The sequence below is a fragment of the Anabrus simplex genome, chromosome 2, assembly GCF_040414725.1.
Source record: "Anabrus simplex isolate iqAnaSimp1 chromosome 2, ASM4041472v1, whole genome shotgun sequence".
In the NCBI taxonomy this organism is placed as follows: Eukaryota; Metazoa; Arthropoda; class Insecta; order Orthoptera; family Tettigoniidae; genus Anabrus; species Anabrus simplex.
This window is the reverse complement of record NC_090266.1, coordinates 910,266,428-910,293,813: the sequence shown is the minus strand read 5'-3', so window position 1 is coordinate 910,293,813 and position 27,386 is coordinate 910,266,428. Positions and strand designations below refer to the sequence as shown.

Here is a 27,386-nt window from a genome sequence, read left to right as displayed (position 1 = left end):
CCACATAGCTTGATGTAAAAATGTAGTGCTGTTCAGCATCCCATTGATTCCATGCTGGCACCAAAAGTTAAGAAAATTTACTAACGATACCTAGAGCCAATTGGTCAACATCCCATGCTGATCACAAATATGGAACAACCTTTTTTACTGCATTATATTGTTATAGTCATCTATACGCGTAGCAAAAATATAGATCTAGCACCTTTATTTTACTGCACCAATTCCTCTTCGTCAATGATAGGTCTCTTGTCGTCTAAAGACACTTGGCTTGTGGTAGGAAGCGGCTGACTCACTTTATCTTGACTTGTGCTGTGCATTGAACCCCACTTCACTTTACCCGCCTCCGAAGAAGTCATCAGGATGGAGTAAGAGCTGGCGGGATCACTCTCTTTACTGTGACGAATACCGTAGAGGAAGTAGACCAGCAAGCCTGAAAATGCATAGGGCCTACATACATACATACAAACATAGGCTGCAGTACATACATACAAATGGTTCTCGCAATTTCATCGTTAACGTCCGGCATGCTCTTGAAGTCCACGCTACGGTCCACATGGAGTCTCTCATTTACGAGGCAAGCATGCTATTGGTCAAGAGCCATCTTCTATCGGTCAACTATCGAGTCCCCCACCCCCCGCCCGCAGACAGGCGTATATGAGTCATCTCCTATCGGTCAGCAGTCAAGCTGGCGGGTGGTCTTGCTTAACGTTTGAGTACCGGTCGCTAACGAGGAAACTGAGTGAACTATACATACAGTACATATATTTTGAGTAATAATAATCAGCGGTGGCGCGTCCTATATGTTCAGTGGTTCAGTGAACACCCTAGAAATAGTAAAATGGTTTATCAAAGGTATATTCCTTTAATTAGCTCTGTATATTCGCGCATGTAGCGATAATTTTAACAACAACACTCGGATGATCTCAAAAATCAAAATTTTTATTAATATATATGTGGTCATTTGTGTATTTTGGTTCTAAAACTATTTTCAGAAAATTATAACTTTAATGCAATTTTGAATATACTCAATGGATATATACGGAAATAAATTTAAGATGATGATAATAAGGAAATATCTCCAATTAACAAAAATAACAAGTTTAATAAAAACTATAGTTGATAACGTTTACAAAATGTTTGATGTTGACAATATAATTAAAAATTTAACATCTAAAGAAAATTTTGATAACGAAACTAAAAGAATATGAAAATTAATAGAAACTTTAAATGATAATGTTTATAAAAAGATAGATATAGACAATAAAATTAAACCTTCTTTGTCAAGATAAATTTGATGAAGAATCAAAATAATTATCAGGTTCCTTAGGCGTCGCAAAACTCGACATCCATAATATAAATGATAATGTTTATAAAAAAGACAGATATAGATAATAAAATTATTGATGTGGTATCTAAAGATAATTTTGATAAAGAATCTAAAATTATTACAATTCATAAATGATATTTATAAAAAGGCAGGTGTAGATATTAAAATCAAACATTTGTTACTGAACCCGAGTGACTTAGGCCCAAAGTCAATCATGATTTGACTGATAATATAATATATGGTACATTTATTGAAATACAGAAGTGTAGTTGAAAATATTTCATCTGTGTCGAAATAATAAGCGAGGAAGGACGACAGACTGGAGCCTGACGGATTAGCTCGACACAACAAAATTTAGCTACTTCACAACAGGGGATCTCATTAGTTGGCGAACAAGGAAATACAGAGTCCACAAATAAGTCTTGGTCAGAAAGAGAAAGGGGGTAGGTGATACAAAGGAAGCTCGCTACGTGAGTAATGCACTGGGATATTTTTGGCAGGACGGAAATTCCGTGACGTCATGGAAAGCTACAGCGGCTGCCAGTACATTCGCTAGCCTAGGTTCGGGCAGGTGGAGATTTAAATCACGTGACCGCTTGCCGGCCAATCGTAAAAATTTGATGTAAGACTCAGGGATACCATCTTAAGGAATGATGGATGAGATATTCTCGTAACTTCAAAAGTAATTAGTAATAAATTATTGTGAGTACACGGATCGATGTAATGAATTTATTAGATGTCACGCATGGAAAAATAATCAATAATTATTGGCAAATTAAATAAATTGAAGGCTGGATTTCTTGGAAACCAGACAGCTTGAATGTCATTGGCTGGACGAAGACCACGTTGTAAGGGACGCTTCCGAAGGCGCGAAATGTGAGGAGCTAAATCCACCCGTATCTCCTAAATCTGTGATCACCAGGAGTTCATATTTAATCCAGCAGATATGCTAGCGGAGTGGATTAATTTGATGTAAATGTTAACGTCCAATTCGGAGTGCAAGTACCGATATTAAAAATCCACCCCCTCCCTCAGGGGTATGACGTCAATGAATCCGCGGGAGAAAGCTTCATCCATATATACGGGACAAGGGATCCTCGCCAACACACTTGAAATGAATCTCTGGAGGTGAACCGTCGGTCGCAGCTAACTTCGAATTTTACGGGCATACAGTAACTCAACATTTAATGGCGCGAGCATCCGCCAGTACTTATAAAATGTGATCGCGCTCAAGCAACATGAACTGGAAGTAGTTAAATTAGGACAGGGTTTGCCAGTTATAAATATCATAGTGAAGTCAATTAATTGCTTTGTAAGAGTGAGTAATATAAATTGCACCGCAATAAGTACGTAAATAACATATTGTGTGACGAACAGTACTTTAAGGGAATAATAGCCTGTACTTTGCAATATCGAACCGCTATCATGAACACTTCAAGAGTGCCGAATGAAACGGGCGTATCGCGTCGGACGACATAAATCGCGACGGGCGTAAAATTTGACACTTCGTCGTACGTGTCCAGGTCCATTGTGCGGTAATTGGACGAAGATTAAAATAGTGTAAATATTAAATTTTTGGGTCTAGGATATTAATTTGTTGTATAAAAGTTAAAGTATTCAGTGTTAACGTTGTCAATGGTAAAGTTTTGGTGATAATTAAGGTATTAGTGTAAAATGGTAATGTGCCAGGAAATCTTTTGTGGAACTACGCCATCAAGAATGGAGGAGTAAAATGCAGAGAGGGGCCGAAAGGAGCCTCTCATCTGCAAAGCTGTAATGGAATACCGAGAAACTAAGATGAGTACATAATGTAAAATAATATTTGGGAAATGTTATCGCGATTGGGAAAAATGGGAATAATTTGATTTAGACTTGGTTACCTTCTGTAACAAGATGAGTCGCTTAACGACCCCATCCTAAATTTGTAGCACGGACAGTAGTAAATAATAACAATGTAAATAATCGGGTCTTTTATGTATTCAGTTTGTTGTAGATGTAAAATTTATATATATAGTGTAGTACGTTAAGTCATGCATGCATTCTTAATTTCTTTGTATTCAAGAATAATTTTCTTTACATTTGATTTTGGTTATGATAGTTTAATAAGACCCAATATGTGCTTTTCTGTTTTGTCATTTTAACGAGCTATGTAATGACACTGAAGGAAAATCCAGCTTCGCCATACCAGTTGTGTTTTGTTGTGATTAGTATGTTCATATTTTCAAAGTGAAGTTGTTCAAATTTGTGAGAAGCGATTATAATAATAATTTTCCAAGTATCATATCTGGATTGATTAGTGCCAGAATAAATCGAAATTGTAAAAGGGGTTATGCGTTAAACATATTAAGAGTGGACTACCGTGTAACAAGCGAAAATTAATTTTTTTAAATTAATAATAATAATAAATAAAAATAAAACTACTTTTTTTAGAAGAAATTGTTTTAATATAATTTGGAAATAATAATAATTCATGAGATATTGGAACTTTTAGTGATCAATGCGTAATAATAAAATTTAAGTGATCAGGTGTTGAGTTTATCAGGAATCATTTAATGACGGTATGTCGTTTTTAATTCGGAATTAAAGTGTGTGGTAATTTAACTTGATAAATTAATAATATTGAAAAGTAGATCGGTGCTAATAATCCGTACATGTTAATGAATGTGTGGTTTAAATTACGGTCCAATATTAATTTTACGTATAAATGTCGTGTCTTAAAGTTGCAATTCATTAGCCGGAACACGTAGGACTAATATTACGAAACCATGATTGTCAAATTTTGGTAAATACAATTTCAAGATGTTACGATTATTTGTGGAGAACGAACTAAGGCGTAGATCAAAATGAGATAGAAATGTTAAAGAATCTGCAGTCAGATAATAAAAGGTCGTACGATGTCAAAAGTGGAATAAATAAGTCAGTTGATAATTCTGTGAGAAATAAATGAATCAAGGAAGATTGAGATAGAAAAGGAAATAAATTCCGTACGAGAGACACTTAGGATATTGAAATGAGTGTAAAATGTACGGGCAGTGTCACAGAGAAATACTGAGTTACGTAGCGGGTAGAATTCGAACCCGTGACAGCATGTACGAAATAAATAGACTGCACCGCTATTCGTCGAGATACTACGGATCTAAGGATAATGAGAGTTCAGATTCCACATAAATGATCATATATTGTAATCAGTGTAATGACGAGCGATGACAATCATGATGTCGTGATAATAATAATAATAATAATAATATTGCAGATAAATGATTGGACCGCCTTAATTAAATGAGCGTTGATAAAGATGTTAAACGGGAATCTAAATGATAATATGCAACCGATAATAATAATAATAATAATAATAATAATAATAATAATAATAATAATAATAATAATGTAAGGACGATGTTAAATCATCGCGGTCAGCTTAATAATAATTGTCATAATAATAACAGTAATGATGCCGTTGGTTGATCAGTGAAATAATTATAATTGCGACCGATATCTTAATATATTTGGCGGAAGTGACCAGTTCATTAATAATAACCTCTTGAGTGGCGTGAATAATAATAATGAAATCTGGAGTCACCTATTTAATAATAAGAATAATAACCACAAGAGGGATATAATAATAATAACATTAATAACCATTTGTGTTTGCATTCCGCATAATAATGACGATATTAATCAAACGTAATAATAAGGATAATAACAATAATAATAATAATAATAATAATAATAATAATAATAATAATAATAATAATAATAATTTCGAGGATGATAATTTCATGAATATTTCTGACGATAGTTAATTAATTAATTGGTGACAACATCCCTCGATTCGTATGTTTGAATAATAAGAATGATAAATATTATAGTCATTTGTGACCTCGTTATCGTACGGTTTCCGCACGGTATTTCCCGTCGCTTCTCGTTATCTCATCTGTGGCAGTAGTCTACTGAGGCTACTTTGTAACATTTCAGATCATGTGTAAATAAAATGTAAATGCTAATTCAGTGGTATGGCATCAGCTGGACATCGTAAGATAGGAACTGTCCGTGGAATCCATTTTTCGTAATTCACGAGAAACATTACCCAGTCCGAGTACCGGTCTCGGAAAAATGTATATAGCCGGAGTACATCATCTTAGTTAAATCGAGAAGCCGACCGTAACATGGGTTATGCTCGGGCTCCTGATAGAAGGAAGCTATATCCTTGAACAACGGTTCGATTCAAATGGAATCGATCCGTAAATTATACCTCAAAATGTCATTTTATTTCAGAAGCAACCCAGCACGATATTGATACCACTTGCGGTACAGCAAGTGATTTGTTTATGTAACATGTGTGGAAATTTTAAATATCGTTGCCAAATGTATCAAAGTTTCGTACGTCGGATGGCGTAATAAACTGCTTTTTCTGGCAAATTATTTCAAAGGAAACCATTCTCATAATCTTTTTATTGTAGTTATTTGATGCCCTTTTTAAAGTTAACAGTCACTTCCTAGTCCTATCATGGAGTCCTTAAATTCAAGTTTACAATCGAGCCTTCCCCATTTTTAATTTTAAATTGCTCCGTTCATTCCCGTGTTCATTTATGCCGCTATAGTTATATTTGATGACTTAAATAATAAACCGACACCCCTGAGATAAATGCTAGTCTGGGACTCGGGAGGTGGACGGGTGCATTACCTAAAAAGAAATTTGATGATGAATCCAAAAACTGTGAAATTTAATGGACAATGTTGATTATAACATTTCTAAAAAGCCTAATATACATGACAAAAATAAAGATTTATTACCTAACAGGGAATTTGATGATGTATCCATAAAATATAAAAATTAATAAATAATATTGATGATAATGTTTATAAAAAGACTGATATATATGATAAAATTAAAGATTTGAAATATAAAGACAATTTTGATGAAGAATTCAAAAGGAAATTTTGTATACTGGTGACTGTGTTGGATTTAGAAAAAAGGATATTAAGAAATATTGGTGATGTTGTTAAGGATTGTGATGCGGTTAATTTGAACCAATTTAATAAAGCGATAGAAAAGTCACCAGTCCAAATGATATAACATCTAAACCCGAGTACAATGATATTATACAAAAGAAGAAATATAATTTTTTGTTTCACGAACAATTAACAGCTCTCGAACCAAAAGCTGATGAATTAAAAGAAAAGGTAGGGAAATTAGAAAGAAAAATGTTTGATAAAACTGAAATAAATAAAACCTTTTCAACAACGGAAGATGCTGAAATTGTGGGCACAGTTTTGTGTGAAGTATATACAACAAAAATATTTTGTTTAATTTCCTAATGCCGATTATCTCGTTCCTATTATATATTCAGGAGAGATATATTACAAGAAACTATTACACATATTGTACCATGAACAGCGGTACAGAACTAAGCCCCACAATTAAAACCTAAACTTTGCGCTATGCGCCGGCTCAACAGCAAACGACAGCCAGAGACAGCGAGCAGCTGGTGTGTGTGTGACGTAGAGCGGGTTGACGTCACAGCCTGCCTCCCCGTGACATAGAGAGCCTACGCCAGCATGGAACATTCAAAGTGTTCTTCGGTTAATAACTTATCTCACAGCAATAGTTAGATGAAATCACCAACATCATCGTGTAGCCACATGTTCTACATTCACTTCTGCAAAGTTTGGTAGAAATCCGACGAGAGACAACGAAGTTGTGAAGCGAAATTTAATTACAGAATTTTGCTCGATTTGATTATAAATGGAGAGCCGTTTCGCTATGCAGATCAGTGTGTGTGTGTGGAGTTTGTGCGGCGAACAGCGGGCGAGAACGCGGATCTTCTACGCCACAGTCGAACCCATCGGTCGGCTCGTGGGGACCGCAACGCTTCGCGAGTGATAGTCTCATTTCGCCAAGTTCAAGATTTAAACCGGGTGAGTTGTTCTTGCGGTTAGAGGCACGCGACTGTGAGCTTGCATCCGGGAGACAGTGGGTTCGAATCCCACTGTCGGCAGCCCTGAAGATGGTTTTCCGTGGATTCCCATGTTCACACCAGGCTGTACCTTAATTAAGGCCACGGCCGCCTCCTTCCAACTCCTAGGCCTTTCCTATTCCATCGTCGCCATGAGACCTATCTGTGTCGGTGCGACGTAAAGCCACTAGCAGAAAATCAAGACTTAAAATCCACAGTCCCGAGTTCGAACTTAGAAATATTTCAGCGATTCACAAGTGATAGTCTTATTTCGTCGAGTCTCAGACTTAAACTTTGTAACAGTGCATGCGGACTTGTAAATTTTCCGTGATACACGAGTGATAGAGACTTTAATGTGCCATACATTTTCAAGTGATATTTTTGAACGAATGTTCCAAACTTACATTTTTTTCAAGTGCGTATAACTCAAGGTTGATGAAATAATGCGAGCAGTGATGGATTGTGAACGACATTCGCCTTGCCAAGTAATTGAAATGTTTTCGAAAATTTTGTTTCAAACTTAGAATTTCTCATACTGTGATGAGTGATTGTTCAATGGATTAATTTCAATTTGTGACTATGTCATCGAATTTATGGAAATCTTGTGATTTTCCACTATCTTTTAGACATTCATAGTAGACATTGGATTGTGAATTAATTTCAATCTGTGAACTACGTGTTTGAACTGTGCAGACATTGAACTATGAAACATTTATTTGAACTGTGCTTCATCGTAGACATTGAACTGTGTGTTAATGATAGACTGTGAAACACTTATTTGAACCGTGCATCCATAGTAGACATTGAACTGTGTGTTAATGATAGACTATGGAATACGTACTTGAACTGTGCTTTCGTAGGGGACATTGAACTTTGTGTTAATGACAGACTGTGAATTACGTATCTGAACTATGCATTCGTGGTATAAACAATGAACCGTGGAAATAGGCTGTGTATTCACGACAAGCAGTGAACTGTACATTTGAACTGTGCGTTTACAATAGACGGTGTATTTTCGTATAATCAAGTACGGACTATGAGAGAATAGGATCCATTTCATTTAATTTCAAGTTAATGAACCAAATTGGTTTAAGAATGAAAGACTTTTCTTTTCAAATGATTGAGTTGAAATTGTACAGAAACTTAGAATAATATTTTGTGTGTGATAATTTCAAACTGTTTCAAGTGTCATGTTTTTCAGTTAATTTCATTGATATTTGATGGCACTAAATTGCGAGTGATTCTTTAGTTCAACATTAAAATTTGTTCTTTTATATTCAGGAAAATTTTTCCGTGTCCCAGGTACTAATGTGTACAGTTTCTCCGTGAAACCAAATCTCAACACCCACATTACTATGTCATCTCGATATTCTAGACGTCGTATGGATATTCAAGAACTTCTAGAATTTCCATCATGGGAGGAATAGTGGTTCCATGGTGCAGAGAAGAGACTGATGGAAGTACGAGGAGAGCAGCCGGATTTCGAGTACATCACCAGCCTGGATGAGGAAAGAACCTTTACCTGTATATCTGCTGTATGAAGGTGATATAACTTTGAACTTTGTTAATAAATTCAGAATTTTAACAAACTTAAAAATCATTTCAAGAAACCCTTTCTTCCTCTGTAAGCACTTCAATCAGAATCTCTACACGCCATGCGTCTAGTTTCATGCTCGTCAAAGTACTGTATTTACTGTTTTGCAAACTTTAGAGTATTAAGATTTCTAATTACATATAATTAATTATAAAATTAAACTTAAATAACAGTTATAAAGAAAAGGTAAATTTATGAGAGTCACTATTAAAAAACATTAAATACTAATTTCTTAAGTCTATGTAACATTTATAACATATTTTTAAATACATTTCTACTATGTATGTCTCTAATTACAGCCGGAAGGGAATTCCAAGAGCGTACGGTTGCAGGTATGAATGAGTTGCCGTAACCGGTCGTGCGGTAAATTGGGAAGCTCAGCAGGGAAGAGGTTTCTGACCTTGTAGGTATATTGTTTGGAGATGACAAGTATTAAAGATCCATTCTCAGATAACTTGGTGTGTCTCTGTGGAGAATGTTGTGTGCAAGCGAAACAGGGTGAAGGTTTCTTCTCTCCGCCAAATATAACCACGACAGCTGTTCAAGACAAGGTGATATATGACAATACATGGGCATAATTAATACAAAACGGATGCATGTATTATAAGCCCGCTGAAGTTTAGCGTTAAGTGTGGTGTTTAGGTTGCTGTATATTACGTCACCATAATCGAAGATGGGTAGAATGAAGCTTTAAACAAGTAACTTTCCCGTATTTAGTGGAAGGAGATCCCGTAAACGTTTAAGAGAGTGCAAAGAAAAGAATACTCGTTGGCATATTTTCGTCGTGTGCTCCGTCCAGTTTAATTACTTATCAAAAATTAGGCCAAGGTTTTTTACAGTTTCGTTTATTGGTATTGGTGTTGCGTGGAATAGGATTGGGGGAATTTTAACACTATTCAGTTTGGTATGATTATTTTAGGATCCTATTATAATTACTTGCGATTTGAATGGATTGACTTATTTTTAGTCCAGTCTTTTATATTTTTCAGGTCATCGTTTAGTTTGTTAATGTCTAGTTGGATGTCTTTCGGGTTTGTATGTATATAAAGTTGAATGTCATCTGCGTAGAAATGGTATTTACACGTTTTTATATGTTCTGGTAGGTAATTTAAGTACAGTGAAAATAAAAACAAGTCAATAATCCTGATGAAGGTGTTGTTTAAATAATAATTTCTTCCTCTTAATAAATGCATGATCATATTTGGTGTTTGAAATGAAAATAATTTACTGAAACATCTCATCCTCATAGAACTGGAACTAAAATGGACGAACTACAATTGAAATTTTATGTTCAGAATGTGGAAGTAAAAAAGTAAGTTTTTAAAAATTTTAGAAAATTTAAATATTAGAGAAGAAATATTAAATGAACTTCATAAGCCCATGAGAATTTTTTTCCAAGATTTATGATATCGATTACCTTTGGCAAGCCGATTTATTGAAATGGATTCTGGAATTTTAAAAGGCGTATCTAAAATTAATAAAGGATACAAATATTTATTAACATTTATGTTTCTTCAAAATACTCTTAATAATAATAATAATGTTATTTGTTTTACTTCCCACTAAGTACTTTTTTACGGTTTTCGGAGACGCCGAGGTGCCGGAATTTAGTCCCGCAGGAGTTCTTTTACGTGCCAGTAAATCTACCGACACGACAAAATACTCTTGGGCCACTCCTGTTGAAGATAAAACTGGTAAAAAAAATTTAAAAAGCTTTTTGAACTATTTTAAAGATCAAATTCCAAAATCTTCAAACTGATAACGGGTAAGAATTTTTAATAAGGAATTTTCTGATATAATGAAGGAATACAATATTAATCATTATTCAACTTATTCAGAAATAAACGCTTCTATTGTAGAAAGATTGATAAATGGGTTGATATTTTATCTAAATTAGTATATAAATATAAAAACACAAAACATAGTACAAAGAAAATTAAACCAAAAGAAGCAAATCAAAATAAACAGAAACACATTTTAGAAAATATTTTAATCAAGATATAACTTTGAAGAATAGGCCAAAATATAAAATTGGTCATAAATTACGAATAAGTGAAATGCAAAAATTGAAAAAGTTTATACTGCAAATTGGTCTATAGAATTATTCCAAATAAAAGACGTTTTACTAATTAATCCAATTACATATAAGCTGAAAGATATAAATAATGAAGATATTGAAGTAAAATGTTTCGAATTAGAGTTACAAAAGATAAAATATCCTGATATATATCACGTTGAAAAAGTTTTAAGGAAGAAAGATAATAAAGTTTATCGTAAATGGTTAGGATTTGATAATACACACAATAGTTGGGGAAATAAAGATAATGTTATATTATAATTCTTCTTATATAAATGGAGGTATTCAATATTTTAAAATAACTTGATATTTGTAATGTAAGTTATAACTCATTTGAAACTTCGAATGTAATATATGATACAAATGATGACACTGTACTTTATATAAACAATTTTGATTATAGATTTATATCTTCGTGGAGATCATTGCTATATAAGACTTGAATTTTTAAATAAAATATATATGAATATCCTATTTTAATATTCCTTATTTCTCTTATCACTGTTAGAAAAAATAGTTAGCAATTTTATTATATATAAATCGATGACAAAAATATAAATATTTGATAGCTCTACTTGCTTGAGAAACGATATCAGAAAAGTATGAATTATCGGAAGATTTTATAAGACAATTTCAAGATAAATTTGATTGGAAAATAATTTCCGAATATCAAAAATTATCAGCAGATTTTATAAAAATAATTTAATAACAGGGTGAATTGGGAAATAATGAATTTCAAAAATTATCAGAATATTTTTGCGCGAAATTCGATGTATGGGTAATTGGAGAATACCTCCTGAATATCAAAAATTATCAAAATGTTTTCTAAGAGAATTTCAACATATGGTTCATTGCAGAAAAATTTCTGAATATCAAAATTGTGAGAAAATGTTATAGAAGAATTTAAAGAAGTTGATTGGAGAATAATTTCTGAATATGAAAAATTATCAAAAGACTTTATAAGAAAATTTCAAGATAAAGTTGATTTGAGAATAATTTCTGAATATCAAAAAACATCAGAAGATGTTTAAGAGAATGTACAGATTACTCGAAATGCAAAATAATTTATGATTATCAAACACTATCAGAATATTTCTAAGAGAATTTCAATGAGTTATCCACTTTTTATTGCACCCGTCCCTTACCCATTGAGTCTCAGGCGATACATCTACAGGGTCGTTAATTGGGTTGAAATCAGGTGGGCCTCAGATATCAATATAAATAATTTACCGTCATGCATGGTAAGAGAATACGGGTGCCATAAAACTACAGTAGAATGAGAACATTTTTAAATTTTAAAACATCAAAGAGATTTATCATAATCTTGATGATGAAAAATGACGCAAATATGCATGACGAATATATAAATCGAATTTTACATAGTTCTGGATTGTTGAACATTGTTCTAATTTAGGGATAAGACCGAGTATTACCATTCGAGACTATTTTATGACCTCACGTGTACGGAATATTAAGTATTAATAAATGAAGCTACTCCCTATTTTACTGGGCAAACAAAACCATTATAATCACATAGAACAAATCTGAGTGACACCTAATTTAACATAAATGGATTTCCCGTTGGAATAACCTTAGATAATATTATACAAACAAATATAAACTTAGGATGCCTTGGGTTCAAATCGAACCCTCAACCGTATATATAGGAACTCGCCGCACCAATTGTTGATAAAATTGTCGACGCTGAATTATATCACAACACAATTAAACACATAAACACACAAGAAAAATACAGGAATTATATATACAACAACGGTGAAACAGTAATCACCAGTCCCAACATTGTGAGACTGCTAGTCATACATCCAGAGACAAACCAAGATCCACGACGTCTGCAGGGAACTTGAAATTCCTACTAATGATGTCGTATGCATGAAAAACCATTAAGAAAGGAAACCGGGTCATTGATTTCTGACATCGATCTAAGTCGGCTGAGGAAATGGATAAATTTGCACTCCCCGCAAGGACAACTACGAGACGGACCACAATTTCATGGTGTGGGTCAAAGGTACAAGATATACGAGGGGCTCACTCGTAAATACAGTCCCCGGTCTGCCCACCCTCTCGGACTTAGGCGTGGCAGCAGGACACAACTTATCGCTGCCAGGGAAGAACAATATCGTCCCTTTAAATATAATTATATTAGTTCACTACATAGAATAATCACCCTCATTACAGTGAGGTGATTCATAATTCATTTCTTAATTCATAAGACACCACATGTTTTCAACCAAAATCTGACTTCGAAAATTCACACCGTGAGTCCTGACTTCAAATCTATGCTGACATCGTCACCTGTCGCAGTTCCTCAATAGACTATATCCTTATCTGTGCACACCATCCTTCAAACTGCTGGTCCGATAGTCATCCAGCAGTCACAGAAATCTAAATACCAAAACACCGTCTTCTGTTATTATTATTATTATTATTATTATTATTATTATTATTATTATTATTATTATTATTATTATTATTATTATGAATCAATTAAAATGGGCCTAATCTCCACCTGATGGGCCTACGTGACTTACATGGTCACTAATTCGTTACTTTACACTTACATCATGACGATAGAAACACACACGTTAATTATAAAAAAGAGCAATTGTAACTTCACGCAACTCAACGTGTAATTAAGGTCCTACACTTATTGAAACACACATATAAACCTTCACAATATAAAATGGGACCTAGCTGTATATCATTGGAGCTCGTCGCTTGGCAATCTGGGTGATTTCACACCAACATTTCTTCATCCACACAGGATAATAACACAAATATTACTTGGCATTCATGATAGTTGAGCCGGTTGAATTCCAGTCCCTCTTACACAATAACTAATGAAACTCAACACTATATTCAAATCCACTAGACAGAAAGGTCACCCCAAGGATACTAATAGAATTCCCAAATAAAATAGGAAAAGGAAATTCTTCCCACAGACAAATTTTCCCATATCTACAAGTTAAGTCACTCAGACTTGTTACTAAAATAAACTCTGTGCATGCCTTTGCACATTTAAATTTAACAACTAAAAATCAGTATCAATTAATAGCTACAGCATTATGAAATGAATCCTCCGTACCCCTCACGTCATGCATAATAGACTGGTATGAAAAAATATCATCTTGTAATTGCAATAGAAGATAAAATGAGAGAACCGCCACAAATAAAACAAGAACAACATCCGGAAGTTCTAGACACATGTAATATCTGTGGAAACAATACGAAATTAAATAATAGATGCTATATCTGTGATCCAGATATAAAGAATGGTAAGCATAATACAAAATCGTACAGACTAAATCGTTTTCGTAAAATTTTCTTGAAATTAATCGAAGATGCTAAAAATGGAAATGAAATTGAACGAACATTTTAAACTTTTGTTAATAATACAGGTAAATCAGTACCTTAAAATGTGTGGTTAAAAAGATAGCTGATTATTTAAAAATGTATAATATTTAAATTGGGGTAACTGAAAGAATGCCAAAATATGGAAATATTTTCTACATAAAATTGAAATGGAAAGACGATTTCATGAAAACACTTTGAGACAGATGAGACAGGTTTAAAAAATTGCAGGATAAATAAAAGTTCATTCATAATAAATGGATACATATTTAGAATACTGTCAGATCTGTGGAAACTCCACTATGTTAGATAATCGATGTTATCCACCGAAGGTAAATCATCATAACAAATACAACTATAGACAGAACCTTTTTCATAAGTACATGTTGGAGTTAATAGATAATCCTTAATGATACTTATAGAAAAACTATGTATTAATGATACTTATAGAAAAACTATTTACCTTATAAGTTTTTATTGCAAAGATAGTTGGCTTATTAAATATTAAACATAGTATTAATATTATTAACTTACGGAGATTTATCAATTTATGGAATGATTTTTGAGATGAAATCTTTAGAGATAGTTGAAAAGAAAACTGATTAAAGAACGCATTTTGAATCAGTTTAAAATGATGTAAAAATTGAATTACATAGAAATTATTTTAAGGTTTTTTTAAATTTCATGATGGAGAAGTTTGCAGGATTTTAAAAATTCGTTCCTAATAAATGGAGGTTGAACTGAGGAATAAAACTGAAAAGTACTCTGTACTTAAGAAAGTTGATTTGAGTAAAATCATAATACACAAATTCAGTAAAAAATGAAACGTTGATATACAAACTACGTGAAGAATATGAAAAATATATGAAAAGGTATCTTAAATTTATGAAAGCTGGCCTGATATAATTCATTTTAGATAAAATTGAAATAAAACATTCATTTTTAAATTAATATTGAACAATATAATTTTGAAGCTAAAAAAGAACAAGATAGATTTATTAAAAATGTTGAGGATTGTGATTTCATTAATAGCAATATAAAAATTAATAGAAAATATACAGCGTTCGAATCACGAATACAAACATCTGAGATTAATAATGTTGATAATATTGTAGAACAAGGACCATTTTAACCAAATATCTATATTTTTATTAATAAAATTAAAAATATGTTAATACCAGAAAGAACTTTGTAAGTTAATATTAGGTTTTACTGGAGTTTTATAAGACATGAAGAAATAAAAGACTTTAAATTTAAAACAAAAAACGAAGTTTCATTACAATCAACTGATTTAGAAGAATATTATCTAAGATCTACAGATAAATTAATGCAAATGCTAGAATTTCGAGGAAGACTATCAGGATGCCCTTTATTTTCTATAAATAATTTAGAATTATGTATTAAAAGGTATAAAACAATTTATGGTTCTTCGTATACTTATTTACCTAAAAGAATTAAGAATAAGAAAGTTATAATTAATGTTAAAAATAACGATAAAAATGTTTTCTATCTGCAATAAAGTCTGCTTTAGATCGACCAAAATATCATGTAGATAGAGTAAATAATTATATAAATAAATCTCCAGAATTGGATGAAATTTACGAAAAATTAAAAACTGAATTTCCTGTAGAAATAAAAAGTATAAGCAAATTTGAGAAGGAATCAAATATATATATCAATATATGTACTTATGGTGAAAATTATAATTATGTTGTATGTCCACAATAACACACTAAAAATAAACAAGAAAGACATGTTTATTTGCTTTTGATTAAAAATGAAAACAACTCACATCATTGTTGTACCAAAGATTTATCTAGATTAAATACAAACCAAACAAATAAGCATGAACATAGGGTGTTTATTTGCGATAGATGTTTAAGATTTTATAATTCTCAAGAAAAATTAGATGAACATGAAAACGATTTCAGAGAACAAAAGAAGTAAAAATAGATATGCCTAAAATAGGGGAAGATATAAAATTCAAAATTTTTAACCACTCATTAAGAGTTCCGTTTGTAGGTAACGCTGACTTCCGGTGTTTATTAAAAATATCAGCACTTGTCATCCAAATCCTGAAAAGTCATATACTAATAAATTTCAAAAACATAAGCCCATTTCTTTTAGTTATTATATAAAAAATGCTAATGGTGATTATAAACCTCCAGTGAGTATGTCGGTGAAGATGCTACTAAAAATTTGTAGAAATGCATATAAAATTATCACAAGGAATTCATGAAAAATATAAAGAAAATAAATCGTTAATAATGACAAAAGAAGACGAAATAAATTTTAAAAATTCGAAAACTTGTTTTATATCTGACGATGCACTAAGTGATTAATATATTGTACGAGATCATGATCATTTAACGGGAAATTTTAGGGGAGCGACCCACGAAAGTTGTAATATGAATTATAAAAATCCATATTTCTATCTGTTTATTTACATAACCAAACCAATTATGATATTAATTTATTTATAAAAGAATTAGAAATTGATAAAAATGATATTGATGCAATACCAAATAGTAAAGAAAAATATATATGTTTTAGGAAAAAGTAGTAAATGGATTAACATTACGATTCTTAGATATATTTAAATTCACGGCTTCTAGTCTAGATAAATTATCATCTAATCTAACAAAGGAACAATTTAGAGAAACAGGCCAATATTTTAAATGTTAACAATTAGATTTAACGATTAAAAATGTGTTTATCCTTATGATTATATGAATAGTGAAGAAAAATTTAAAAACAGAATTACCTAAGGCAGAATGTTTTTATTACGAACTGTATAAATCTCATAAAACTACTGAAGGGTATCTTCATGCAAAACTGGTTTGGAAGAAATTTAATATTAAAAACATGGAAGAATATACAAGATTATATAATACAGCAAATTAGCAGATATATATGAAAATTTTAGAGATACTGTACTTGTATTAAATCATATAAATTAGATCCTGCTTGGTACTTTACTGCACATGGCTTAGCATGGGATACTGTGTTAAAAATGACTAAAGTAGAACTAGATTTATTAAACGATTATGATAAATTGTAATGACTGTAAAAGGAATTATAGGCGATATATTGCCACGTATAAAACGGCATGCTAAAGTTAATACTAAATATATGAAAAATTAGGATCCGAAAGAAGAATAAAGTTATTTAGACGCTAATAATTTATACGGTTGGGCCATGTCACAATATTTCCCCTATGGCGGTTATGAATGGTGTGACACAATGATAACAAAGAGAAAAGTTCTGCCTCGTGTTTCCTCGGTGTTCAGTTACATAAGTTGGGGTAATTTTAAACCCGTTGTGGATCCTTTAAACAGCTGTACGTCTGTGAGGATATTCGTCACATGAAGCCTGTAGTAAATAGTCATTTTTCCATCATTTGAAGAGTAAGCGAAATTATGTACATAACAAAAATTATTTGAAATGAAGAGGCGTTTCACATGTAGTCTACATATTTTACATACAATCAATAGCGTAAAAGAAAATTGAAAATTTCTGATCTTCCTGTAAACTCCCAGTCTGTCCAGTGATTTTTAAATGATATGCATATCGAAACCTTCCCCTTGATGACCATAGATATGATGTTTGGCCAAGATAAAACCAATATTGTAAGAGAAAATGGAAAAAACACTTCTGGTCTCCCTCTAAACCCCCAGGCTTTTATTTACATATACAGTATACATACATTCATACATACATACATACATACATACATACATACATACATACATACATACATACATACATTACCATTATACTGTAGACAATTATGCCATGCAGCGTTCAGTCTCCAAGCCGCTGTAAATTTACTAAACTTCGCCACAATCCTCTATTTGCAACTAGTGCTGTGGCCTCATTTAGTTCTACACCTCTTATCAACAAATCGTTAAAAACCGAGTCTAACCATCGTCGTCTTGGTCTTCCTCTCACTGCTGTTACCCTCTATACCAGAGACCATTATTTTTCTAGGTAACCTACCTTGCTCCATTCGCCTCACATGACCCCACCACCGAAGACGGTTTATGCGTACAGCTTCATCCATCGAGTTCACTCCTTACTTAGCATTTGTCTCCTCGTTCCGAGTATCCTCCTTCCATTGTTCCCATCAGTTTGTACCAGCAATCATTCTCGCCACTTTCATGTCTGATACTTCTAACTTGTGATTAAGACATCCTGAGTCCACCCAGCTTTCGCTCCCGTAAAGCAAAGTTGGTCTGAAAACATACCGATGTAAAGATAGTTCCATCCGGGAGCTTACTTCCTTCTTACGGAACACTGTTGATCGCAACTGCAAGCTCACTGCATTAGCTTTACTACATCTTGATTCGATCTCACTATATTACCATCCTAGGTAGGGTTACCAGACGTCCGTATTTACCAGGACATGCCCTTATTTTTAGCGTCTGTCCTGGCGTCCATATTTATTTTTAATTATTTGCTGATTGCTCGTATTTTCGTCTAATAATGTTAAAATGAACTTTTTCCAACTGGAAACCCATTTTCGTAAATTTAGACTCGCTTATTCCATAACCTTTGACTTCAGCTGCAGTTTGAACTTTTTAAATTCCTGTAGTCTTTGACTAGTATATTATCGCTGGTCGAAGTCGATAGTCGAAGTTGGTGATAGCATACGGAAACGGAAGCTTAAAACAAATAATTTTCGTCTATATTGCTGCATAGTTGTGCCACAATCCTTGTGATCTACTCTACAATATCTATTGTGAACTGTTGGTACGTTAAATGTGTTATGGGCAAAAGAAAGTATAAGTTCACTGCTGAATTGGATAAAAGATATAAATGCTTCAAAAAGGGCCGCACTGACGAAGAAGCCATGTGTCTAGTATGTAAAATAGGAACATACATTTCTGTGGCTAATCGTGGAGCTATGGATTTAGAAAGTCACATTACAACGGGCAAACATAAAGCTAATTTTCAAAGCGCATCAACTTCAACATCTAATAATGTGTTGACATTTTTCAAAAAGAACACATCACTAAAGGAAAATGCGATTGCTGCAGAGGGAGTTCTTGTGTACCACAATGCTGTTCATCATTGGAGCTACAAAACTATGGATTGTATGTCTAAGCTTCCATCTAAATTATTTCCTGATTCTGAAATAGGTAAAAATATTCACTGTGCTCGTACAAAGTCTGAGGACATTGTCAATAATGTACTAGGACCTCACTGTGTAGAAAGTGCCATTAAACAAGTCAAAGACGTATCACACATTGGTGTTTGTACGGATGGCAGCAATCGTGGGAATATAAAACTGTTTCCTGTGCTCATGCAGTATTTCGAGTACAGGAATGGAGGGCTGCAAGCAAACCTAATTGACCTGCACAGTGTTAGTAATGAAAAAGCTGCAACAATCTCTTCAGTGTGTTAGATGTCCTGCAACAAAATGGAATTTTGGAGAAGTGCATTGCTTTTGGAGGAGATAACTGCAATAAGAATTTTGGTGGCCTGAAAAGGAGAGGAGATAATAATGTATTTTCTAACCTCAAATCTCATGCTAATGAAACCTTCATTGGAGTAGGCTGCCCAGCACAAGTGCTGCATAATTGTGTTCAACATGGAGTTGATTTATTGTCGATTGACGTTGAAAGCATTGTGTTAAAAGTGTCCAACTACTTTCTACATTCAACATAAGGAATGAAGAGCTAAAACCTTTTTGTGAATTTGTTGATGTGAATTACAAATCCCTATTGAAGCATACAAAGACTCATTGGTTGTCACTTTTTCCAGCTGTTGAAAGGATGCTTGAACTGTATCCAGCACTTCGGTCTTATTTTCTATCTGTGGATAACCCGCCAACAATTTTGAACAAGTTTTTCACCAATAAGTTAAGTGAAATATATTTAATACTTTGCCGGTCTTTAATGTCAGTCTTTCAAGAGAACATTCTTCATGTTGAAAAGGAGAATAATTCCATTATTGAAGTGAAACAGGCACTTGAAGAAACTGTTGGCAATTTACAAGCTCGTTTTTAAAATAATTTTGTTCCTATGACAGTGAAAGAAATGATGAAAACTTTGAAGGAGAAAGGGTTGCAGGAAGACAGTGATTCCTTCATAAAAGAAGTCCATGATGTATATAATGCATGCCTGGAGTACCTTAGAAAATGGTTACAACCACTTGAAGAATTCAGTACTTTTAAATCGATGACCTTAACTTCAGATTTCAACTGGACTGATCTTAGTGCTAAAGGTGTACACATTGATGATGTTAGATTATTTGACCAATTTGTAAATCTTCGAAAGTGTGTTGAAGTGAAAAATCAGAATGAAATTTCTTGAAGTAACCAGTCCATAAGAAATGGGCTGGTTTTCTAATAAAGTCAATACTGCATGTTCTTCCGAGCTACTGAAATTGGCAGAAGTGTATTTTGTAATTCCTGCACATAATGCCAACGTAGAAGAATTTCTTTAATAAATGCGCAGTGGACCAAAGATAGAAGTAGGTTAAGTGTTGACTCTGTGAAATGGTTGGTGTCAGTGAAATTTAACACGAAAGACTTAACTTGTAACCGGTTGTATGACTATTTAAAAGACAATAAGGAGTTGCTCAGTAAAATAAGTAACTATGATAAGTACAGTCAACACTGATAAGGAGTCAGTGACATTCCTGCTTCCGAGACTTCACTTGTGGCCAAGCAATATGAATAAGGTACGCTAAATAAATGGTTTTAACAAAACATTTAAGCAATTTTAATGCTGTCCTGGATTTGTCCTGCTTTTTGAACTCAAAAGTCCATCTTTCGAGCCGTTGTCATCTGGTAACCCTAATCATTTGAGAACACACAGCCTAAATCTTTAAAATTATCTACCTGTTCCAGCTTTGTATCACCAATCTGACTTTCAGTTCCGTTGAATTTCTTACCTGCTGACATCAATTTAGTCTCCGAGAGGCTAATTTTCATGCCGTACTCATTGCAGCAATTTTCAAGGTGCAAGACATTACACTGCAGGCTTTCGTCACAATCTGCCATTAAGACCAAGTCGTCAACATAGGCCAGACTGCTTACTACATTTTCACCTAACTGAATCCCCTCTGCCACTGCATACCTTTCAGCAGATGATCCATGTAAACTACCAACAACAAAGGTGAAATATTACAGCCTTGTCTAACCCCTGTAAGTACCCTGAACCAGGAACTCATTCTGCCATCAATTCTCACTGCAGCCCATGTGTCAACATAAATGCCTTTGATTGATTTTAATAATCTACACTTAATTCCATAGTCCCCCCAGTATGGCGAACAACTTTTCCCTCCATATTCTGTCGTATGCTTTCTATAGATCTACGAAACATAAACACAACTTTCTATTCCTCTCTTAACATTTTTCAGTTACGTGGCGCATACTGAAAATCTGATTCTGACAGCCCCTCTGTGGTCTGAAACCACACCTGTTTTCATCCAACTTCCTCTCAACCACTGACCGCACCCTCCCTTCCAAGATGCCAGTGAATACTTTGCCTGGTATACTAATCAGTGGGATATCACGATAGTTGTTGCAATCCTTACAGTTCCCTTCCTTATAGATAGGAGCAATTACTGCTTTTGTCCAATCTGAAGGTATATTACCAATACTCCATGCTAATCTTACTACTCTATGACGCCATTTTATCCCTGCTTTCCGACTACACTTCACTATTTCAGGTCTAATTTCATCTACACCTGCTGCTTTATGACAATGGAGTTTATTTACCATCCTTTCCACTTCCTCAAGCGTAATTTCACCAACATCATTTCTTCCTCCCCATGAGCTTGATTGCTCCCGACACCACCAGGAAGTTTTCCTTTTACAATGAAAAGATTTTCGAAATATTCCCTCCAACTGTCCGGTGATTCCCAGGATCAATTATGAGTTCACCTGAATTACCCAAAACACTGTTCATTTCCTTTTTCCCTCCCTTCCTAAGATTCTGTATTACTGTCCAGAAAGGTTTCCTTGCTGCTTGACATAGCCTTTCAGGTTATTACCAAAATATTCCCACGACTTCTTTTTGGATTCAACAACTATTTGTTTTGCTATGTTCCTTTCACCTGCATACAATTCTCTGTCTGCCTCGGCCCTGGTTTGGAGCCATTTCTGATAAGACTTCTTTTTACGTTTACAAGCTGCTCTCACTTCATCACACCACTAAGATTTTCGCTTTATCCTATCTTTACGCACAGTCGTTCCTAGGCATTCCCTTGCTGTTTCTACTACAGCATCCCTGTATGCCACCCACTCTCTTTCTATATCCTCAACCTGTTTACTGTCCACTGTTAGAAACTTCTCACTAATCATATGCATGTGCTTCTGTCTCATTGCCTCGTCCTGGAGATTTTCTACCCTTATTCGTTTGCAGAAAGATTTATCTCGTTCTATCCTAGGCCTAGAGATACTTAGTACACTACAGATCAGATAGTGGTCTCTATCATCGAAAAATTCCCGAAAAACCCATACATTCCTGACATACTTCCTGAATTCGAAGTCGGTTCAGATATAGTCTATTACAGATATGGTACCCCTAACCTCACATGTGTAGCGGTGAATAGCGTTATGCTTGAAGACTGTATTCGTAACTGCTAAACCCATCCTAGCACAGAATTCCAGCAAACGCTTCCCATTCCCATTAGCTTCCATATCTTCCCCACATTTATCAATCAACCTTTCGTATCCCTCTGTTCTATTTCCATCTCTCGCACTGAAATCTCCCGTTGTAGAGGCACCTGTTTGTATTGAAAATTTTTGCCCAATTTCGTCATTTCTTAACAGTTATTTCTGTATATTTTTAGCAATTTTTATTTTATTTCGTCAATGATTTCGCAAAATTTTATTTCCAATTTTCAGCAGTAACAGGCAAACCAGGAACTTAGTTAATAACACATTTGCAGTATAACAACGTTGTATTTTTGCGTAAGTATATATACATGAGTTATGCTTCTGCTTAAAACACATACAGTATTACACATTATATCAGAGCATGGAAATTTGAAAAAAATGTATCAGCTGTCTCTTTAACATGTAGGGCCTAGCCTATGTATATAATTTACACATCGGTCTGAAAAAGAGAGAGATACCATGAGTTACATATTACTATGAGTCAGAGCTGTTCTTCTGTCAGACATTACATTACAATGCATTGAGAATGCCCTCGCACTATGAACATTACTGACTGATCACGAAGATATTCTCCAAGGTACTCAACACTTTTAAACCATGAGTTCCACCCGGTGATCACAGGAATAGGGAAGAGTTTAGCTTTAGTGGATTCGTCTTCTTATTTCTGTTTCAAGAATTGAAACTTTCTCTTCCGTATATTAAGGAAGATGTGTTTGGCCTGTACAACACATTGGTTCAAAGCACTAAGTTTCACTGCCCGTATACTGCCCACAAAATTCAGTTTATGAGCCCAGCACTGCGTGTGTACTAGCCCTTCTGAAACTAAAATCCTAACTGCGTTTATGCACCTGCCTATGTACGTGCTGAATCTGAAGTTATAGAAACTAAATTCTGGTACTGAATTTCAAGTTTGTGAATTACATTCATAATTGCATGTGAACATGCTGTAACATTAGCATTTGCAATAACTTTCACTCCCCCTACAAATAATTTCTGAACTGTTCTATCGCCACAACTAAGCACTTTCACCAGAACCATAAACATACATTGCCCTTTTTGCTATCAGTCGTTTCATCACACAGAATTGAAACTCCCTCATCTTTCACAACCTTTTAAAATCATTCCTCCTCTTTGATGATTCGAGGTACAGAATCTTCCCGCAGTCTTCCAGCTTTGGGTAAGTCCCCAGCACATTAAAATTCAATAGGCCTAATATCAAAGGTCGCTTTAACATCATTTGAATGAATTAAATTATTTTTAATTTTAAGTAAATGAGGGATCCATCATGCATTATCTAGGATTAAATGTCGTTAAACGAAAACACTAGCGTAACCGCACAAATTTATTAGAAAAATATATAATCTCAAATTCCTTCCTGAGAAAAATTGTATAGTATTGCACAAACCTGGTATATATTTCTCTATCCACTCTCTCACCTTCGGATGATCAACTTTTCCAGTGGAATATTTGCCTCCATAAAAACTTGAGTTGTAGATAAAATGAATTCGCTTTATCGTATTTCGCTCGTTTTGTCGCTGAACTAGTGTCTTTCAGACTAGTTTGACTTCTGATACTTGTCGTCGTTAATGCCTTTTCCTTGTTCTTCTTATGTGAAACTCTGTTATTAATTTGTTTCAGGCACAAGTCCTTTCTCTGCCACTCAATTCGCACTTTACAGTATTTGCATATCAGTATTGTTCTAGTTTTGCCAAACACGTAAAATCCTTTCGATGCAAATTCTTCTTCTCGATCAAAAACTGTCACAAACATTTTAATAAACTGAGCAACAAACAGGAAACTAAACGCACCGATCAGCGGCAATTTTCAACAGGCAACAGGACACCATCACCCCGTCACGTAATTTCTCGCTTCCCAGGAAGCTAATTTATCGATAATCGTTATACTATATATTAGCTTTCGATATATATCGAACAGGTATAAAGTCGATTGTGGAATCGATTATCGGATTTTATTGCCACAACTCGCCTCGAATCTCCGTCGTTAACTTCAAATGATGCAATTCCGAATAATTTCGTAAATTATTTCGCGATTTTGCTTAAACGTAAATAGTTTCGTATTTTTGAGCCAGATTCGTAAAATTTCGCAAAAATTTTTCGATTTCGCGCTTTGCGAAAAACATGTGCCTCTACCCATTAGCACTATCCTAACCTTGCTGTTGACCCTGACTACGATGTCACTCAATGCTCCATAAAACTTGTCAACTTTATCCTCATCTCCACCCTCACATGGTGAAAAAACTGAGACAATTATCTTCCTAATTCGTCTAAATGACAAATCTACCCACGTCATTCGCTCATTTACGTGCTAACAGAAACTATGTTGCTGCAATAGTATTCCTGATAAACAGTCCTACCCCATGCTCTGCCCTTCACTTTTTAACACCCGTCAAGTACACTTTATAATCACCTTCCTCGTTGTCTCCCCTTACCCGAATATAACTTACTTCTAGTGCATCCAGACGCATCCTCTTTGCTGACTCAGCCAGTTCTACTTTTTCTCTTCTATAAGCCCCATTAATATTGATAGCTCCCCATCGAATTCCATTTCTTTCGCCAAGTTGTTTCCAAGGAGTCCCTCGCCTGTCAAATGAGAGTGGGAGTCCGTTCCTCCCACAGGTCTGAGGCTTGCTTAAAATGTTCTGAGCTCGGGAAATCCATGTAGAAGGATGCTACCCTACTTACACATAATCCAAGAGGGGATCTCTCTTTCAACCGGTTAGGGACCACCGGTGGATTGTATAGTCCTAGCCGCCTGATTAGTGATTTTTAAATGATATGCGTATTGAAACCTGCTCCTGAATGAGTGTACTCTGAAAATGAAGTATGGTGGAGATATAATCAATAGTGTGAGAAATTGGAAAAAATGTCTTCTGATCTTCGTATTAACGCCCAGTCTGTTACATGATTTTTAAATGAAATGCATATCGAAACCTGCACTTGAATGAGTTGACTCTAAATATGAAGTTTGGTTGAGATATAGTTAATAGTGTAACAGAAAAATTGAAAAAAAGAAATTTTACTCTTCCTATAAACCCCTAGTATAAGTGATGTTTAAATGATTTGTACCGAGTTCGATAGCTGCAGTCGCTTAAGTGAGGCCAGTATCCAGTAATTGGGAGATAGTGGGTTCCAATCCCACTGTCGGCAGCCCTGACGATGGTTTTCCGTTGTTTCCCATTTTCACACCAGGCAAATGCTGGGGCTGTACCTTAATTAAGGCCACGGCCGCTTCCTTTCCATTCCTAGCTCTTTCCAATCCCATTGTCGCCATAAGACCTATCTGTGTCGGTGCGACGTAAAGCAAATAGCAAAAAAAATTGATTTGCACGCCAAAACTCACTCTTGGATGAGAAAACTCTAAATATGAAGTTTGGTCGACATATAATGAATAGTGCAAAAGAAAATTGAAAAATCTCTTCCGGTCTTCCGATAAACCCCCAGTCTGTTGAGGGATTTTTAAATGATATGCATATCGAGACTTGCTCCTGGATGAGTAGACTCCAAATATGAAGTTTGGTCGAGATCTATTCAGCCGTTTACTCGTGATGGTGGAACAAACAAACAGACAGACAAACAGACACGAAAGCTGAAAATTACTGATGCGATCTTGAATTGAACTGAAACGAATAAATATATCAAAATTTGGCGAAATAAATGACATTACAGACAACGAACACCCTAGAATTTTTATGATTTTTACTGACTCCTTTATTATAAATATGTACTCACAAATTTAGTTAATAAAAAGTGATATATTTATAGTCTAAAAAAAGACAAGAAGTGTGTATATATGTATATGTAACAATACAAATTTCGGGCATAAGTCAGTAACCACCCTCCAGGGACAGAAGTTGGTTCAGTAATGTAACGGTCATGACTAGCAGATAAATGTCTCAGTATAATTTATATTATCTAGGTTATTATTATGTAATATACCTAGCTTGTTTAACGAATATATAGGCCTCCTATAATAATATTTTAAACAGTCTTACTCGTATCTATTCATATGTTAATTACGATGCTATGTATTTAGTTTAAAACATTATGTAGAAGATTGGAAAAAGAGAGAGAAAATAATAAAAAGAAAAGAAAAGGTAAAAGGAAAATAAAATAAAAAACGAAGATAAAAATGTTCGAACTTGCCCCATCAGCCAGGGCCCATAAAGTAAATCATAGGGACTATATATATATATATATATATATATATATATATATATATACGTATAAGAATTGTTATATAGTGAAACGATGGCGGTATACCGGTACGTCTTATGTTATTCCGGGTTAAAAACAATAACATACATCAAGCAAATATTACGGTGTATCCTAATGCTGTATTTAATATTCTATCCCTGATTTATGACCAGAAATTTAGTTCATCGAGCTATCAAGAAAATATTTAGTTTG

At 34.1% G+C, this 27,386-nt stretch overlaps 1 protein-coding gene across 1 annotated transcript in view; it reads right to left on the bottom strand.

Moving 5' to 3' along the window:
* Positions 1–209: 209 nt before the first annotated feature.
* The window catches only part of LOC136863182 (cationic amino acid transporter 4), a 186,916-nt gene continuing 159,739 nt past the window's right edge, over positions 210–27,386 (bottom strand). The window contains exon 8 of the mRNA XM_067139535.2: positions 210–430. Coding sequence (XP_066995636.2) covers positions 210–430 — 221 coding nt within the window. The remainder of the gene's footprint in view (positions 431–27,386) is intronic.